Source organism: Oryctolagus cuniculus, chromosome 8 (genome assembly GCF_964237555.1).
Source record: "Oryctolagus cuniculus chromosome 8, mOryCun1.1, whole genome shotgun sequence".
NCBI lineage: Eukaryota > Metazoa > Chordata > Mammalia > Lagomorpha > Leporidae > Oryctolagus > Oryctolagus cuniculus.
In genome coordinates this window covers 59,019,578-59,039,365 of record NC_091439.1, presented here as the reverse complement: position 1 = coordinate 59,039,365, position 19,788 = coordinate 59,019,578, and the positions used below count along the sequence as shown (strand labels likewise).

At 37.1% G+C, this 19,788-nt stretch overlaps 1 protein-coding gene across 5 annotated transcripts in view; it reads right to left on the bottom strand.

Moving 5' to 3' along the window:
* The window catches only part of TBCK (TBC1 domain containing kinase), a 243,249-nt gene that overhangs the window by 51,672 nt on the left and 171,789 nt on the right, over positions 1-19,788 (bottom strand). For all 5 annotated transcript variants that reach the window (XM_008267520.4, XM_008267519.4, XM_070047778.1 and 2 more), the window contains exon 24: positions 3,331-3,506. In XM_008267520.4, coding sequence (XP_008265742.2) covers positions 3,331-3,506 — 176 coding nt within the window. The remainder of the gene's footprint in view (positions 1-3,330; positions 3,507-19,788) is intronic.

Genomic DNA, 19,788 nt, shown 5'->3' with positions numbered 1-19,788 from the left:
TTTCCTTTGTACTCCCTCCTCCCTAAGGCACCACCTGGGTTAGGTATAGCTCCCCTAAAATTGCCTGTGTGCTAATGCATTTCTCCTCAGTAGTCACAAAACCAATAACAAATTAAAATATTACCTCTTGCAAGGGATCTGTATTTTAACTTGGAATATTCATGTCACAAACTAAATGAGTGAAGTGTTAACAATAAATATCAGGCAACCAGGCATGGGAGAGTTCTGGGGTAGGTAAGGCTGTCTCTAAAATTCATCAATGTGAAACAGTTTATTTTTCCTAAGGATAAATTGCTCTCTCCCTTTCATAAACAATTATTTCAGTTATTTAACATGGGTAAAAAAAGATGAGATAAAGCCTAATCTTAGAAATTCAATATCCTGAAAGCGCAAGTTAAAAAAAAAAAAAGTTAATACCTATATGAAAACTTAAGAGCTAAGTTATACAAAGTCTTCCCTGTTCAATGACTTATAACAGAAAAGTAGAAGATAAAAACAATAAGGGAAATTATTAATCATTTGTTAAATATTATAAACATCATTTCAAAAATTACTACCTTTGGGGAAGGAAAAGGTATAGAATGTTTCATTTATTTTCAATATTATAGAGGACTACAGAAGAAATGAAATTATTTAAAAAACATAGTTGCATTTAAATAGTCACTTTTTAAACAGATTGGTAAAGTCACATAAATCTTGGAGTTTAATTGTGATGTTTTATCTCAGTAAGAATGGAGTGTAACTCTAAAATTACTTATACATTGTTACATAGATTGCAATAAGCTTTATTAAGTTTTAAAACACCAGCATCTTAATTTTAGGGAAAATGTAATGAAAAATTTAAATGGATTACATCTAAATAAGCAAACTCATTATAGAGGGAAGGCCCTTTCACATATATCTCCTCTGTCTAAGTTAGGAAGGTTGTGAGAATAAATGTCCTCATTTGAACAGTACCTTAGTTTTAAAGTAGGCTTTCAAAAAAAAAAAAAAAGACCTTTAAAAAAATTCACAAGCTGGGTCCTACAGGAAATTAATAAAAGATGGGTGACTTCATTTTCCTGCATGTATTAACTTAGACTTACCATTCTCAAGTAGCATACAGCAATAGTGATTTTCTCCTTTTAGCCTGAAATTGTAAATAGTAATAACATCCATCTAGGTCTCTGCCTAGTTCCAACATTAGACCAAGTGTTATGGAATGACACAGAGCCACTTGTATATTCAATGACTTACCTATACTTAGAAGAGAATAATGTTCAGGCAAACTGCTCTGCTTTTAGCCATTCTGTCTGGATATATACTACAGGTAATAGAGTATCATCAAAAACAAAATCAGACTATAAGATTTGGAAAATTTTGGATTGAGTATTACATTCGTAATGTTGTTTTTAAAATTCAAATAATTTGTTTAAAAGGAAATATCAAAGGAGTACTATGCATAAGGTATTTTAAATTACTTTTGAGGTAGGCTAAAGCAAAAAGTATTTCATGTCCTTAAAATACCAGATCAGAAGAACTTCTAGAGCAAGGAACATTGGCCAATCAAGTGGAATTTAATACCTTGTAATGGTAGCCTATTCACTGACTCTGCTCGGTAAATTCAAGCATCCTGAAGCCCTAACAACCAGGGATATCAACATATATAATTTCCCCAAACTCAGCGATCTCATAGGTTAGGAAAAACAGAAAGTACCTTTTGTAAAAAGATGGGATATATGAGTTGAAATTGTGGGCTCTCAATAATACTTTCAGTAACCTCAGATTTTTGGATTGCTTTAGCAGTTCTGTAAGTATACGATTTTGAATTTCATTTTAAAATTATAATTTAAAAGAATGAATAAAATTTCAACTTAAAAATTGGGATTGAGGGGCTGGCAACTGTGGCATACTAGGCTAAGCCTCCATCTGTGACACCAGCATCCCATATGAGAGCTGGTTCATGTTCCAGCTGCTCATCTTTCAATTCAGCTCTCTGCTTATTGCCTGGAAAAGCAGTATAAGATGGCCCAAGTGCTTCCACCCTGTACCCACGTGGGAGACTCAGAGAAGACTCCTGGCATCTGATTTGAGATCCACTCAGCTCCGGCCATTGCGGCTATCTGCAGAGTAAACCAGTGGATGGAAGACCTTTCTTTCTGTTTCTCCCTCTCTCTGTAACTCTACCTCTCAAGTAAATAAATAAAATTTAAAAAAAACTTGTGATTGAAAATATGTACATGAAAACTTATTATATACTAGTTTTAGAATATAAGAAACTACCAACTTTCAAATTAGCAATGTGACTTTATTAAAATTAATTGTAAAATTCTTCATTTATATTTTGTACACTGAGTTTCTCATTAAGATTTCATTTTAAAGGGGAGTTGTATTAAAAAACAGTATGAAAGTCATTTACCTAGATTCCAGAGAACATGGAATCAAAGCATGCTTTGTGAGATCTGACAGATGGATAAAAATAGAACAGAAAAAGGTGAACTGTTATTTTCTAATAGCTAATACCTTAATACCAAACAAAATCACTGAAAGTTTTATGTTCATTAATAAAATCTTAGTGAAAAATACCTTGTATTGAGTATAAATACATGTTCTTATAAACCAATGTTTTGAAAATTAGAAGTACAAGTTCAATGTTGATTGAAATGTAAATGTTGTTCAAATGTAAATTTTTTTCCCTAGGCTATAAGGTAGATCAGGCATATATAGCACAAAGGATTCAAATGCCTTAATGAATAGCAATATATATCAGAGAAACACAAAATACCAACAAAATATTTCAATGTTTTAGTATTTCTTGAAAAACATTTTTTCGGTCTCTCTGGTATGTAATATTATCGTATAAAACCTCATAGAGATCATTCTGGCATCCAGTATGACAATAATTTAACTATTTGAGTTCAGAATCCTAGAAATTCTATTGTTTCACCATAAACCCTTTAAATGGAAAGGAGGCCTGTGCCGCGGCTCACTAGGCTTGTCCTCCGCCTTGCGGCGCCGGCACACCGGGTTCTAGTCCCGGTCGGGGTGCCGGATTCTGTCCCGGTTGCCCCTCTTCCAGGCCAGCTCTCTGCTATGGCCAGGGAGTGCAGTGGAGGATGGCTCAAGTGCTTGGGCCCTGCAACCCATGGGAGACCAGGATAAGTACCTGGCTCCTGCCATCGGATCAGCGCCATTGGAGGGTGAACCAACGGCAAAGGAAGACCTTTCTCTCTCTCTCTCTCTCACTGTCCACTCTGCCTGTGAAAAAAAAAAAAAAAAAAAAAAAAAAAAGGAAAGGAAGCAAAATGAATAAGGCAGCATCACCCTTTAAGCCACATAGGTAAAGGATACTCTTCAGTGTTCCGGATGTCAACCACCAGGAGCTTTGGTTTACCAGACTTTGTTTTCTTGGCAGGTGTTTTGAAGTGGCCGGTCATCGTCAGCTCACACAAGTCAATCAGGTCCTCTGCTGAAATCCTGGGTGATACTTCTGATTTCAGGTCATTTAATGGGATGGATTCTCTTGACTAAAAAAAAATGTACAGAGAACGAAATTATTGAGAAGATTTTACAAACTATAGCCTTATAAAATATCTTTAGGGTCTTAATACCATTCAATAATCCATATGTAAGAAGCAGAAACTATCCCATTTTATATTGTGTAACATGTTCCTAACTATTGAGGTTTAGTTCTTTATTAGTCACACCTATAAGAAAGAATTACTTTTTTGCTTCACTGCAAGTTGCTGGGTCAAATGTAAAGAAAGAGTATTTTTTTTTTTTTTTGATAAGAGTGTTGTGCATATTTTAAAAATAGCCCCTTTAAGCAAGGTTCACTTTTCTTTACATATAATTACTGCTATTGTGAATCATATTAGTTACAACTAACATGAACAACTGCATTACAATTCAGTACATATAATAAAGAAAACTGGTCCCAATATATGCATTTGTTCTTTATAATTTTTGTTATATATGAAAGTCTGAGTAGAAATTAGATTTTCAGACATGAACAAAGAACAATGCTTTCTTAGATAGTAAACCAAGTTGACAATATGTCTTAATTGTGAAAGAAATAAAATTGAACTATATACTATTAAACTAGCACATGGGTCTGTATATCTATCATGTAGTCTAAGGCTGATAAAGACTGAGGCTTCTTCACGATTATTCTCTATGTTTCTTAGAAGGTGGAAGGATTCCTTACCCCCCAACACCAGCATGAAATTTAGGACATCTCAATTCAAAACAGATTTATTATTAATTTTTTGAAGTTAACAATTTTATTTCATAATAGGTTAGGCCTAAAAAATATGATGATTTTGAGGTTTTCCTGGTTTTCTGCCAGGGTAGTTCTTTTAAAATTAATTTTATTGAAGGTACACAAATTTCATGTATAAAAATTTAGGAACATAGTGATACTTCCCATCCCACCCTCCTTCTTACCCTTGTTCCCACAATTCCTCCTCCTTCCTCTCCTAATCCCTTTCTAAATTTTTACTATGATAACTTTTAGTTTACTTTATACTCATAAGATTAATTCTATACTAAGTAAAGAGTTCAACAGATAGTAAGAAGGAAAAAAAAACTGCTCAGAGCTGAAAACAATAATTGAAGCTCAAAATATCAATTTCAAACCTATACAACATTTTTGATATTCTATTAGAAACTACAGATCAGGGAAAATATATGGTATTTGCATTTTGGTGACTGGTTTATTTCACTAAGTATAATGGTTTCTAGCTGCAACTATTTTGTTGTAAAAGACAGGATTTCATTCTTTTCTGTGGCTCAGCAGTATTCCACAGTGTGTATATACCATAATTTCTTTATCCAGTCTTCTGTTGATGGACATCTGGTTTGATTCCATATCTTAGATACTGTGAAGGAAGCTGCAATAAATATGAGGGTACAGATAACTTTTTCATATGCCAACTGTATTTTCCTTGGGTAAATACCCAAGAATGGGAGGGCTGGGTCAGATGATATATCTATTTTCATCTTTCTGAGCTTTCTCCACATTGTCTCCCATGATGGCTGTACTAGTTTACATTCCCACCAACAGTGGATTAAGGTATGTTTTCCCCCATATATTCGCCAGAATTTATTGTTTGTTGATTTCTGTATGAGAGCCATTCTAATTGCAGTGAGGTTAAACCTCATTGTGGTTCTGATTTGCATTTCCCTTAAGACTAATGATCCTGAGAATTTTTTTCATTTGTCTGTTGACCACTTGAATTTCCTCTTTTGAAAAATCCCTGTTCAAATCCTTTACCTATTTTGTAACTGGATTGTTTGTTTTGTTGTTGCTGAATTTTTTGAGCTCTTACAGATTATGGATATCAATGCTTTACTAGTTTTATAGTTTGCGAATATTTTCTCCCATTCTGTCATTTGCCACTTCACTTTGCTGAGTGTTTCTTTTGCAGTGCAGAAGTGTCCTAGCTTGATGTAATCCCATTTATCTATTTTGGCTTTGATTGTCTGGCTTCTTGGGTCTTTTCCAAGAAGTCTTTGCCTATGCTAATGTCTTGCAGAGTTTCCCAATGTTCTCCAGGGCAATTTGATGACTATCAAGGCATTGATTTAAAACCTTGATCCATTTTGCATTAATTTTTTTTTTTTTTGTAAAAGGTATAAAGTAAGCTTCTTATTTCATAGTTTAGCATGTGGAGGTCCAATTTTCTCAGCAAATTTGTTGAAGAATGTGTCCTCTATCCAGGAATTGATTTTAGTTCCTTTGTCAAAGATTAGTTAGTTGTTTATGTGCAGATTGATTTCTGGAGTTTCTATTCTGTTCCAATGGTCTGCAGTTCATTTTTGTGCAAGTACTAGGCTCTTTTGATTATAACTACCCTGTAGTATGTCTTGAAATCTGGCATCGTGAGGCTGCTGGTTTTGTTTTTTTTGTTGTATAAGATTGCTTTAACTATTTAGGAGTCTCTTTTGTTTCCATATTTTACCATCATTAACTTTTAGATCTTAGAGTTTGATGACAGCTTTTATCTGTTGGGTTTCCCTGACTGCGCCCTATATTCTTAAGTTGTAAAGCACTTGTTTTCTACTTCATTAATGTTTAAATAGAAATGGAAATTGCTGTATTTTATGGGTTTATGGTTTTTAATAAAAATGGGCATTAGGAATTTTAATTTTTTCATATTAAGCATTGAAGCTACTTAAATATTCTGAAATTAAAAGTGCTTCAGAAAGATCAAAGAGCCTTTAAATTAGCAAGGCATATAGTCAATGCTTCTAGCTCCCTTTTCATTAGACTGTAAGCTCTACAAGTATTTTCTCCAGTGTTCATATGAAGTCATACATTCATCAAGACTCAGTTGCGCTGTTAGTCATTTAGTGATGAAAGCGGAATTTCAAACTAAAGTTTCATCTGGTCAAATGAGACCTCTGATTGATAAGGAAGGGGATTTTTCCCAAAGTATTTTCTATGTAGAACTCACTGATTTAAATAAAGACTGATGTTGGCATTGGCTTCAGTCAAATGCATCATATGTGAGACTTTTTTTTTTTTTTTCAAAAAAGAACATTGCTACATTTACTGGTAAGAACAGAAAGCAGAAGAACTGCATACAAATTCACAACTTTCTGAACTTTTGTGAATGTGTATGAATAAAGAACTTTCATATAAAGAATATCATCTGTAAATTAACTTTGGGATATTAGTAAATTAGATTCAAAACAAATTATATAGCTTTGCTTTATAAGAAGGTAATTAAAATGTTAAAACATAAGCATCTAGACTTTTGCCAGTTTTATAAGCAGTTTTGACATTTGTTATAGAATTTGAACTTACAGCTGTGAGAATAAAGCTGCTGCTGCATGGATGTTTTCTTATACCATGTAATTGATGCTGACCTTTTCCTTGCATGACTGGAATTTCAAATTCATGGACTTTGTTTATGGACAACAGGTAAGAATTTGGGATAATTATAGAATAACTTTGGAAATACATATTAATTTATCATTTTTGCTCAATATCCTATACAAACAATACATGTTGAGCATAGCTATTCCAAATCCAAACTTCTGAATTTGTTTGAGAACTAATTTTTAAATGTCATATTCTGTGGCAACCTACAGTTCCAAGCAAATGAAAAATCAAAACTTGGTAACAAGGCAGGCATTTTGCTGTGTCTGTTATCTATTGGGAGAAGGAATGAATGATATCCAAGAGTCTTAAATGGTAGATTTTAATGAAAGAATTCCTGTATGCCCTTATGCTATATAGGTAATGAACAAACAAAACTCTTAAAATAACTCTGAAGGTATTTTATCCGTGAGAATGCAGGAGTGGTAGACAGAATAACTTCCATATTTCCTGTCATGCATCCTGGTATTAAGTTCACCCTCATTATTCAAGACAGAAATATGAAAGTCACTGGAAACTCTTCATTGTTCCTTTACTCCCTGACATATCCCCAAGCTCCACCAAAATAGCACTCAAATTTGTTTTTGATTCATTGTTCTCTGTAGAGCTTATATGAAATATAAAATGTTTGCCTCTCTTTTTAGTATTTTTCTTCTCTATCTTCATCTAAATTTGTTGATCTATCTTTGAAATGCCATCTGAGTTAACAACAACTGGATACACACATACACACACACACACACACACATATATATATATAGGGAGAGAGAAAGAGAGAGAGGTATTAAAAATAATTCAATACCTCCTAGAAATTGATAAATGAAACTAATTTCCTTACAACATACAAAGCCTTTTGTGAATGGATCTTTCTTTGTAGTAGGAGGGAGTCCCTAGGCTTTGGAGTCAGACTGCCTGGGCTTACAGGCTGGCTAGCTTATTTATTAGTATTTTACTCTGAGTGTAATATATAACCTCTCTGCCTCATTTCTTCACCTATAAAGTGGCAAAGGAGAGTTACCTGAATCCTACTGGGCTGCTGTAAGGATTAAATGAGTAAATCTATATAAAGTATTTAGAATGGCATCAGACTGTGAGAGCTTTGTAAATGTTTGCTATGTTATACATCATTTTTCACCCCTCACAAACCTCCTGCTTTATGCTTTGGCATTATCACACTGTTTATCTTTTCTAGCTACTGTGCATTTGTGTATCCTGTTCCCTCTGCATAGAATGCCACAATTTGTCCATTTAATAAAATTCTGCTAACCTTCAAGTCTCAGCTCATACATTAATTCTTTTATGAAGAAAGCATTTATTTTTAACTCTTAATAGAATTAGTTTTTCTTCTATGTCTCTATAGATATCTGGTATACATCTGTATTATATTGGGATCACTCATTTCCTGCAAGGCTAAAAGCTCCTAAGGATGAGGAAAATAACTGTTTTATTTATTTCTTCCCAAGTACTGAGAGCTAGTATATTATATGACAAAAAGAAAACATTGAAGTATATTCATTGAATATAAATGAATAAAATAATATCTGCTATTCCCCTACTTTTCCTGAGTAACTCTGTTATGAGGTATGTATATATTCACAAAACAATGTGTACTTATCTCTACCACAGCAATTCGTATATTTGTGATATACTGTCTGTTTATGCATTTGACATATAAATTCCTTGAATGGAGATTCCATGTCATTTTATATTTTTATTTTCAAAAGGCCTGGCATAAAAAAACTCAACAGATATTTGATGAATGAGTGAATGAATAAAATAAGATTAAATAATCCAATAGGGCAGAATGTATTCATATGTTTCTATTATTAGACATAATAGTAATAAACTTTTATTTAATAAATATAAATTTCCAAAGTACAGCTTATGAATTACAATGGCTTTTTCCCCTCATAACTTCCCTCCCACCACCCGCTCCCTCTCCCCTTCCATTTGCATCAAGATTCATTTTCAATTCTCTTTATATACAGAAGATCAATTTAGAATATTTTAAGTAAAGATTTCAACAGTTTGCACCCACACCAAAAAACAAGTGTAAAATACTGTTTGAGTTCTAGTTATAGCATTAAATCATGATGTACAGCACATTAAGGACAGAGATTCTACATGAGGAGTAAGTACACAGTGACTCCTGTTGTTGACTTAACAAATTGACACTCTTATTTATGGTATCAGTAATCACCCTAGGTTCTTGTCATGAGTTGCCAAGGCTATGGAAGCCTTTTGAGTTTGCCAAATCCGATTTTATTTAGACAGGGTCATAGTCAAAGTGGAAGTTCTCTCCTCCCTTCGGAGAAAGGTACCTCCTTCTTTCGATGGCTCGTTCTTTCCACTGGGATCTCACTTGCAGAGATCTTTCATTTAGGTTATTTTATTTTATTTTATTTTATTTTATTTTATTTTATTTTATTTTATTTTATTTTATTTTATTTTTTTTTCCCAGAGTGTCTTGGCTTTCCATGCCTGAAATACTCTCATGGGCTCTTCAGCCAGATCCGAATGCCTTAAGGGCTGATTCTGAGGCCAGAGTGCTATCGGACATACTTTCAAGGATGGCAAATTATCAGATTTTCTCTTCTGGGAACTGTGATTGTCGCTCCCCCTCTTCGTGAAGGAATGACACAGGACCCTGCCCTGTTCTTTCGTCTGCTCGGCCCTCCCCGGGTTTGCTGCTGGTTCTTCCCGGGTTGGCTACTGTCCCTTCCACCTCCGTGGAAGGGCAGTTCCCCCTGGCCACATTCCCCACTTCCGCAGGGAAGCGGCACACCGCCGGCCGGCTCTCTCGGGGGCTGCACAGGTGTTCCCCTTAGATGTTCCCGGTGAATGCCGTCTCTCTCCTCCTTTATAGTCCTCCTCTGCCAATCCCAACTTGGCTGCCCACACGCCGAGTACGCCGCTCTCCTCCAATCAGGAGCAAGTCCTACAGTTTATTGGTTGAACTGGAGGCAGCTGTGCGGAAGCTGTTTACTTCTCTCCCAGTGCCATATTGTGGGAGAGCAGATGCATAGAATAAGTCTTAATTCCAGTAACTCAGTCTAGTCCGGGTTGCTCCACACAGTGATGGTTAATCAAGAACATTGATTTACATCCACTTCAACAATTTCTCAATAAAGTCATCTTGGCTTTCCTCTATTGAAAAACTGAATATGAGAATTGCTAGTACAAAAAGCTTGCAAAATATACTTTATCTAATTCAACTAAGTTATGTGAATATAAAGAAAGCAAACAAAAGACCCGAAAACTACCTTTAGAAAAGTTTACAAAATTAGTCATAATAAATATGTCAATAAAGGAAAAGACTATTAGAGTTGATATTTTGTAAAAAGAACAAAGCTGGAGAATATGTGAATGGATTATATATATGTGTATGAGATTTTTTCATTTTTAATAATATAAAAATGATAATAAATTAAGTATACAAAGTATTATTAAAAATATTATGTACATTTATATATTAGTACATTTAAAAATATTCTAACCATTCCCAAAGATTAGAAAACATGAATACACATACAAATATATCCATAAACCTATGTAGAAATAAATAGATATATGTGTATATGTGTAATCAAAAGTTTAGATAATCTGAGTAAAGGAGCATTTCAAGTTGACTAAATAGATACACCCAATAATTCCCTCCCTCTCCAAAGAGAAGAACCAAAATAATGAATAAATAACTGAAATTTGAGGAGAATGAGGGAGAATATGGGGGTTTATCAAGGGAGACCTGGGATAGCAGCATAGAGAGGAACAAAAAGTATTGGCAAATGTCATCCTAGCCCCATGGCCAGAGAAATATCCATCTCAGTAGCCACATGGCCAGGGGAAGTGCACATTTCAGGGGTCAGTTAAATAGGAGGGCCTCAGCAGAGCCCATTTTCACAGGTGCTGGACACTGGAAATCCTGGCTACAAGAGGTACCACAGTTGTCACAAGCCTGGAGGCCATTAAAATGAGATACTCAGAGTATGTAGGGCAGTTTTCCTTCAGAGAAGGAACTCACGTATGTCTACCTTAAACCTGAGAGCAGGGGCCGGCGCTGTGGCGCAGTGGGTTAACACCCTCGCCTCAAGTGCTGGCATCCCTATGGGCACCGGTTCTAGACCCGGCTGCTCCACTTCCAATCCAGGTCTCTGCTATGGCCTGGGAAAGCAGTGGAAGATGGCCCAGGAAATCCTGGCTCCTGGCTTCGGACTGGCACAGCTCCAGCCATTGTGGTCATCTGGGGAGTGAACCAGCAGATGGAAGACCCCTCCCTCCATCCCTCCCTCCCTCCCTCTCTTCTCTCCTCTCTCTGTGTAACTCTGACTTTCAAATAAATAAATCTTTAAAAAAAAAAAAAGCCTGAGAGTATAAGCTGTGGTAGTGTGGTGTCAACTTGAGAAAGGAGTCACTGTGGAATTCTGCACTGCCCTGGGGATAGAAATCTGTTGATCTGCTACCCTGGGGTCCATAGACATTGCATCACTCTAACAAAAATGGCTGAGTCCCACAAAACCAATTAGATCCAGCAGTACAGCTGTGACCACAGCAGCCTATCCAATACAGCACTCAGCACTACAAAGGATAGGTGGTTCAGACTAACAGGAGGATCCTGCCTCAAGTACCATATAAATAACGGTGTTAGCCCTCTGACACACTGGGCCAATTCTCTGCATTCCCACCCCTTCAGTCTGCATCCAGGGCAGTATGTACCACAGGGACCTACATATACCAGGGCTGCCAAATAGTGCTAATGTGACTCTGTCCCACCTGGTGGGCTATTGCTGTGCTGTGTGACCTCACCAGGACTACTGGTGGTATTCTTACAGGCCACTGCTAGGACCCACATGATCCTACCTGGACCGTGGGTTGCTGCTATTTGTGTGTGTGTGTGTGTGTGTGTGTGTTCTGCCAGGACTCTGGGTGGGTATTCTTAGAACCCCAGGGCTGTCCCTGCAGCTGTTGGCCACCACTGGAACCATGTGACCTTGTGTGGTGTCACACAAGTACCAAGTACAAGACTCCTGGGGTCCACTGCTGCTGTCATCAATTATAATGAAAGAAGGTACATAGAGATTATACTATGGTGTCCAACTGGAACTAAAGCTGAAGAGGCCTACCAATGTGAACTAGAAGACAAGACTTATGAAATATCTGTTAGATGAGACAGAGACAGAGAGCAAGAGCGAGAGAAGATGAAGAAGGAGGAGGAGGAAGAGGAGGAAAGGGGGTGGTTAGGGAAGGATGGGGAAGGAAGAAGAAAAATGACAAAGATAGCTTCCAAGACCTTTGGGATATCATATATGAACAAATACTCAAACTTTTGAAATTTTAGAAGGGGATGACAAAGGGAAAGTCAAAGAAAAAGCAGCTCAATGAAATAATAGTTCAAAATGGCCTCAATCTTGGGAATTACACAGACATCCAGTTACAGGAGGCTATTGAACCTCCAATAAACTAGAGAAGATGCTCACTGTGACATAAAGTAGCCTAACTGTCAGTAACATAATGCAGAGATAATTCTGAAAACTATAAAGGAAAAGTGCTAGATCACATGTAAGGGAAACTTCATTAGCTAACTGCAGATTTCTTAGTAGAAACCTTACAGCCCAGGAAGAAATGGAATGGCATTCTAAATTCTAAAAGAAAAATATCCTGACAACCAAGAATTATACACCAGAAGAACTATCTTTCACCAATTAAGGAAAAATAGACTTCCCAGACGGGTAAAAACTCAGGGAAATTAATTACAACCAGACCAGTCTTAGACAGGATGCTTAAGCGAGTCCTATATCCAAAAGCAAAAGCAAGACAATTACCATCATGAAAATGTGTGAAAGTTTTAAATCCAATAGAAATCAAACAAAAGAAAAATAGAAAATAATAAAACCTTTAAAAGGAATCTAATGTATTCCAGTATCCTGTACAAATGTATTTTATTCCAGAAATGTTAATACGATCATTGTGATTCACTGCATTAATAAAAGGAAGGTGAAACATATGATCATATCATTGCAGACAAAAATAAATGAACACATGTCAACATCCATTCATGATTTAAAAAAAAAAAAACACTCTTCAAACTAAGAATGTAAGACAGCCTCCTCAAATAAAGGGCATTTGCAACAAAACAAAACAAAACAAAAACCAAAAAACCTTAGCTCAAGGATCATAAAATAAATAGTAATAATAAAAACTGAATGCTTTCCTGCTGAAACTGAGAATGAAGCAAAGATATCCACAATAGTGGATAATAACCCACCAAACTGGATCCAGTAGCACACGAAAATTCTTATTCATCATGATGAAGTGGGATTTATCCCATGGTTGGCAATGATGGTACAAATATATAAATGTAAAAAAATATAATACATCACCATTGAATGAAAGAATTATAAAAATCGTACGATCTTGTAGTTTGTGTTGTGGCATAATGTATAAACTTGCAGCCTGTAATGCCCGCATCCCATAGGTGTACCAATTCATGTCCAGGCTACTCCACTTCCAATCCAGCTCCCTGCTAGGTTCCTGGGAAAACCAGCTGAGGATGGCCCACCTGTTTGGGGCCCTGCCACCAATGTGGGAGACTTATATGAAGCTCCTGGATCTGGCTTCCACCTGGCTCAGCCCTGGCCATTGCAGCCATCTGGGGAATGAACCAGTGGACAGAAGATATCTCGCTTTGTGTCTCTTTCTCTCTTTCTATAACTCTGATTTTCAAATAAATAAATAAATAATTTAAAAATCATATATCAATCACATCAGAAAAAGCATTCAATAAAATTGAAGACCCATTCATGATAAAAAATCCTGAATAATTTATAATAATTGCTATATAAGACAAACTCACAGCTACCAAAACACCAAATGGAGAAAAGTATTTCCTCTAAGATATAAAACTAGACAAGAATGTCTATTCTCATTATTTTTATTTACTATAGTACTGGAAGCCTTAGCCATAACAACTGGAAGAGCAAGACATAAAACACATACATTTGGAAAGTAGAAGTCAAATTATCCCTGTTTGCAGATGATATGATTCTATATATAGGAAAACCTAAACTTTTCCAGATAAGTATTTGAACTCCAAACAGGGTCTGGCATTGTTGTGCAGCGGGTTTAGCTGCCACCTACAACACTGGCATACCATATGAACACTCTTTTGAGTCCTGGCCGCTCTACTTCCATTCCAACTCCCTACTAACACATGTGGGAATGCAGCAGAAGATAGACGGAATGCATGGTCCTTGCCATCCTTCTGGGAGACCCAGTTGGAGTTCCAGGCTCCTGGGTTTGGCCTGGCCCAACCCCAGCTACTGTAGCCATTTGGGGAATGAAACAATGGATGGAAGATCCCTTTCTGCCTTTCCCTCTCTGTAACTCTGCATTCCAAATAAATACTTTTTTTTAAAAAGAACTAAAAACAAACTCAGTAAAGTTGCCAGATACAAAACCAACACATACAGATCAACTGCATTTTTATACAGATAGTAAACAGTGAATGAAATCTCAAAAGCAATCCCACATATAGTAGCTAAAAAAAAAAAAAAAAATCAAAACTGCTTAGGAACAAATCTTTTTTTTTTTATTTTTTTTTTATTTTTGACAGGCAGAGTGGACAGTGAGAGAGAGAGACAGAGAGAGAAAGGTCTTCCTTTGCCGTTGGTTCACCCTCCAATGGCCGCCGCTGCAGCCGGCGCACCGCGCTGATCCGATGGCAGGAGCCAGGATCCAGGTGCTTTTCCTGGTCTCCCATGGGGTGCAGGGCCCAAGCACCTGGGCCATCCTCCACTGCACTCCCTGGCCATAGCAGAGAGCTGGCCTGGAAGAGGGGCAACCGGGACAGAATCCGGCACCCCGACCGGGACTAGAACCCGGTGTGCCGGCGCCGCAAGGTGGAGGATTAGCCTATTGAGCCATGGCGCCGGCCTTAGGAACAAATCTAACCAGGAATGTGGAAGATTTCTATAATGAAATTTATAAATTGATGGAAGAAATCAAAGATGCAAAAAACTGGACTGTTAATTGACTGGAAAAATTAATATTGTGAAAATATCCATTAATATCATGAAGATATTAGAATATTACTATTGTAGATATGTACATACTATCCATAATATCAATGATGTTCTTCAAAGAATTAGAAAATCAGTCCTAAAATTCAAATGGAAACATATAAGGTCTATGTAGCCAAAGCAGGCTATGAAAATGAAAGCATACATTATGTGGAGGACAACCAGGAAAAGTCAAACAAGTGATGTTTCTGAGAGAAAACAGATTAATTTAAACATGCTGATGACCACACACAGCCAATTACATCAACATGTTAGAAAATTTTTTTTTTTTTTTTTTTGGACAAGCAGAATTAGTGAGAGAGAGAGAGAGAAAAAGGTCTTCCTTCTGTTGGTTCACCCCCGAAATGGCTGCTACGGCCAGTGCGCTGCACCAATTGAAGCCAGGAGCCAGGTGCTTCCTCCTGGTCTCCCACGCCGTGCAGGGCCCAAAGACTTGAGCCATCCTCCACTGCCTTCCCAGGCCACAGCAGAGAGCTGGACTGGAAGAGGAGCAAGCGGGACAGAATCCGATGCCCCAACCGGAACTAGAACCCGGGGTGCCGGCGCCACAGGCAGAGGATTAGCCTAGTAAGCTGTGGCGCTGGCCCATGTTAACATTTTTATACTTCTTTTATATGTTTGATGGCAAGTGTATGGTGCCCCATCCAGAGAAGGTGCTAAAATGTTTGATAAATAAATGCAGATGGCATATGATGCTAAGTAATACAATCCCAATGTTGAAACAATAAGGCTCTAATGTACCACCAAATAATAGAAGTTGCCAACAAAAGCCACAAACACTTCCTCCAGGCAAAACCGTGAAGTCACTGAAGTGAACCAACCACTTCTGTCACTCCAGCACCTTCTTTGACAGCCTATATAAGGAGCTTGGCAGAGGGAAGAGTCAGTATAATGAAAACCACAGTGTTTAAGATAAGATGCATCTCCTTTCATTTCCTATGTGGTATTTCTGGACACTCAAATTCTTCCTCGCAAGACAAGTGATTTGAGATTCTTTCAATCTCATGCATGCAGATCTGGGCATGCCTGAAAAAGGGGCTGGCTGACATTCTGTGCTGTGGTAGGCAGATGACAGAGTGCAGAGAGGGGAGGCGTAGGGACTCTTTACTTTCTTTGACTTTAATTTGTAAACTGTGAAGAAAGAATAATGATAATTGCCTTATTTACCCCACAAGTATGAGAATAAATTTGTTTAGTAGATAAAAAATGCTTGGTAAACTATGGTTCTTTGTATAAAATAAGTTGCTGCTATTAAAATTGGAACCCAAATAAAGGAGCTTGAATTTAATGATAAAGTAGTCCTAATGTGGAGCCAGTGTTGTGGTGCAACAGGTTAAGCAATTGCCTGTGACGCCAGCATCCCACATGAGCACCAGTTTGAATCCTGGCTGCTCCACTTCTGATCCAACTCTCTACTAATGTGCCCGGGGAAAGCAGCAGCAGATGATCCAACTTCTTGGGCCCCTGCACCCATGGGTGACCTGGATGAAGCTCCTGGCTTCGGCCTGGTCCTGGCTTCATTTAGACCCAGCCCATTTGGTAAGTGTACCAGCAGAAGGAAAATCTCTGCCTCTCCCTTTCTGTCTCTAGCTATGCCCTTCAAATAAATAAATAATCTATCTATCTATATTTTTTTGACAGGCAGAGTGGACAGTGAGAGAGAGAGACAGAGAGAAAGGTTCCTTTGCCATTGGTTCACCTTCCAATGGCCGCCGCGGCTGGCGCACTGTGGCCGGCGCACCGCGCTGATCCGATGGCAGGAGCCAGGTACCTATCCTGGTCTCCCATGGGGTGCAGGGCCCAAGTACCTGGGCCATCCTCCACTGCACTCCCTGGCCACAGCAGAGAGCTGGCCTGGAAGAGGGGCAACCAGGACAGAATCCGGCGCCCCGACCGGGACTAGAACCCGGTGTGCCGGCGCCGCAAGGCAGAGGATTAGCCTAGTAAGCCGCAGATCCAGCTTAATAAATAATATATTTTTAAAAAGTAGTCTTAACGCAATCTAAATTTTGAGTAAGTACTCATACTCAAGAAATATTTAATTTAACTAGCTTTTCCTGGCCATTTTGAGAGAGAGAGAAAACATTTCTAGGTCAAAGACCTCACAATCATGCTAGAAAGGCAAGACTAACATAAATAAAGTAGTAATAAAACTAACAGTAATAGAAAATACTTATATAGTGCTTAGTATATATTAGTTACTATTATAAGTATCTGATATACTAACACATGTAAGTCTTTCAATAATCCTTTGAGATAAGTTCTAGTATTTTATTCATTTTATAGATGAGAAAACTGGGGAATAAAGAAGTTAAAAATTTGCCAAAGGCTATTTAATCACTATTTAAAACTGGCCAGGATTTAAATTTGACAAGTCTGGCCCTCAAGTCTGAACTCTTAAACACATCATTACGTTGCCTCTTAAAAGATTCCATGCAGGGGATCAGAGGTACACACTATGAGAACTCAGGAAAGGGAAGAAACATAACTTGGGCAAAAGAAGTTAGTAATTTATTGGTAGAGAAAATGTGATTTGATTCAGAAAAAATCAGTAGGGTTTGGAAAAGCAGAAGAAAGGAATAAGAGATTTGCAGAAGTAGATAGTTATTAGAGTGCTGAAATGTGAATGAGCAAGGAAATACTCCACTGGTATTTATTGAGCAACTATTAGGTACCATGCATTGTGCTTGGAAAATATCAGTGAACAAAATGAACAAAGATACTTGTTTTATAGAACTTAAAGTTAATGGGAGTGGAATAATAATAAAGAGACTAGTTTTACTGACCTGAGAATCTATCCTGAGAATGGAAGAGAAATAAAGTTGACTAGGAAGGTAGGAGTCAGATCATGAGGGCTCTAAAGGAAAAGTTTGAGGATATGTAAGAAACTGGGCAGTACTACAGGAGTTCTTGAGTTATGTATCACATGGTAAGGGCAGTACCTTGGGAAGATTATTTTGAAGGAGGAAATAAAGATGGGAGAGATAACAGGCAGAAAGATTTTTTAACAGTGAATTTTATGAAAATCTAGAGTAAGTGATAACATTGGAAATTGAGACCTTTGCATCATTCATTGTCCCCCACTTTTCCTTTCAAATTTTCCCTGTAAATTATTTTTCCTTATTCTACAGATATATTTAAATCTATCCAGATCCCAGTGAAAGATAAAGTAAAACAAAAAGTAAATAAAATTACTCTCCAAAGGTAAGTTACTCCTAAGCTGCTACTTCTGTACTTCCTTCTCATCTCTAATTTTGTAATACCATTTTGTCTTGAACCCACTGTAACTTGATTTCTGACATAATACAAAAGATGGAACAGTTCATTTGGCCAGGAGAGGAATGGAGAATTTGGGTATATTTCTTTGAAATGGCAACATTTTAGTTGAGATGAAAATGATTGATAGGAGGTTCACAGGTACGGATTGGGGGTTTTCTTCAGCATGTAAGTCAATTCTACCAAACATGTTGAGCTGATTTTACTTCTAGGGTATTAGTTCTACTTCTAGGAATAAGAAAGCCTCTCATCTAAAATCCTTCTCACTATTTTTCCATTTCAATCTGGTATGAATAAGGCAGCTATTTCAGGACAGGATCCTACTTGAATTTCAAAATGTTCAATTCACAAATATCCAATTAGAATTCCTTGGGTTTATAGCCCCTGCTCTGCTTTCTTCCATATACTTAAGTACCTAGAAAGTAGAAGCCCAGCTTATTGGACACCTCCATCACCTAGCAGATAGCCTGGAACTTGGTAGCTATGCAGTCAACTTGGGTAGATTAAAGTAAAGGTAAAAGACAGACAGACATATGAGAGGCAGAATAAAGCAGAAATATATAGGAGATAAAATCCAGGGATAAGTAAATGATGCCTTTTAAGTTCTGAACACTGATTAGGAAAAAAAGATAGTAACAGTGTCACATGGCAGATAAGGGGAAGATAAATTCAGATGTCAACATGTAAACTGAGATGGAACAGGGTTTACCAAACAGAAACATCAAGAATGCAGTTAGAGATAGAAACTGGCATTTGCGAGAACTCATGGCTAAAAAATGATATTTTTGGAATCAGCATAGAAATTGCAGTTAGAGTCATGAGAAAGGCTAAACAATTGAATGTAAACGATAGCACTGGCCAAAAAATTCTAATTTTGGCAGTCATGCTGATAAACTGCTGAGAAGTCTTAAATTATGTAAAATGTTAATGAGGCTTGGAAAAACAAAATTGAGATTGTTTAGGATAATATTCATCAATCCCTATTTTCCCACATTTACTTTCTCAGTGCTACATATTTCAAGCTCATGTATCAGGGAGTGCAGGTTTTGTAAATGTCACAGCCAGATACAAACTACTATCCTGAAAAGAATTTTACAGAACAAATTACCTTCAAAAACTTCATCAATTTACATAGTACCTTTAACCATAATATTTAAAATAATAAATCGCTTCAGTGGCATTTTGATGTTTGCATTTATCTTCCTTATTTTCAGAGACATAGGAAAAGGTTACTATTTCTAGGATTCAGAAATAACAGTATCTGAAATGGGAGTTTGAAATGACTGTCATGTTCTGGAAGCTGCATAATACGGCTCTCAGACCAGAGAGGACGTTTCCCCTCACATATGGGAGAGATAATATACATGAATACGAAATTCAAAGATGAGTGAAGATAATTTTTTTCAGTGACTAGGGATTTTATGCTAAAATTTTCACAGATGTGCTCTGGAAAAATTGTGTATAAGCTAAGTTTCAGGAAAAAGAATATTTTCCTTTTAGATAACCGGTATCATTTTCGAGCTATTTCACTTCCCTGGGCCTCAGTTTTCTGAAGGAGCAGAGGAGATGACA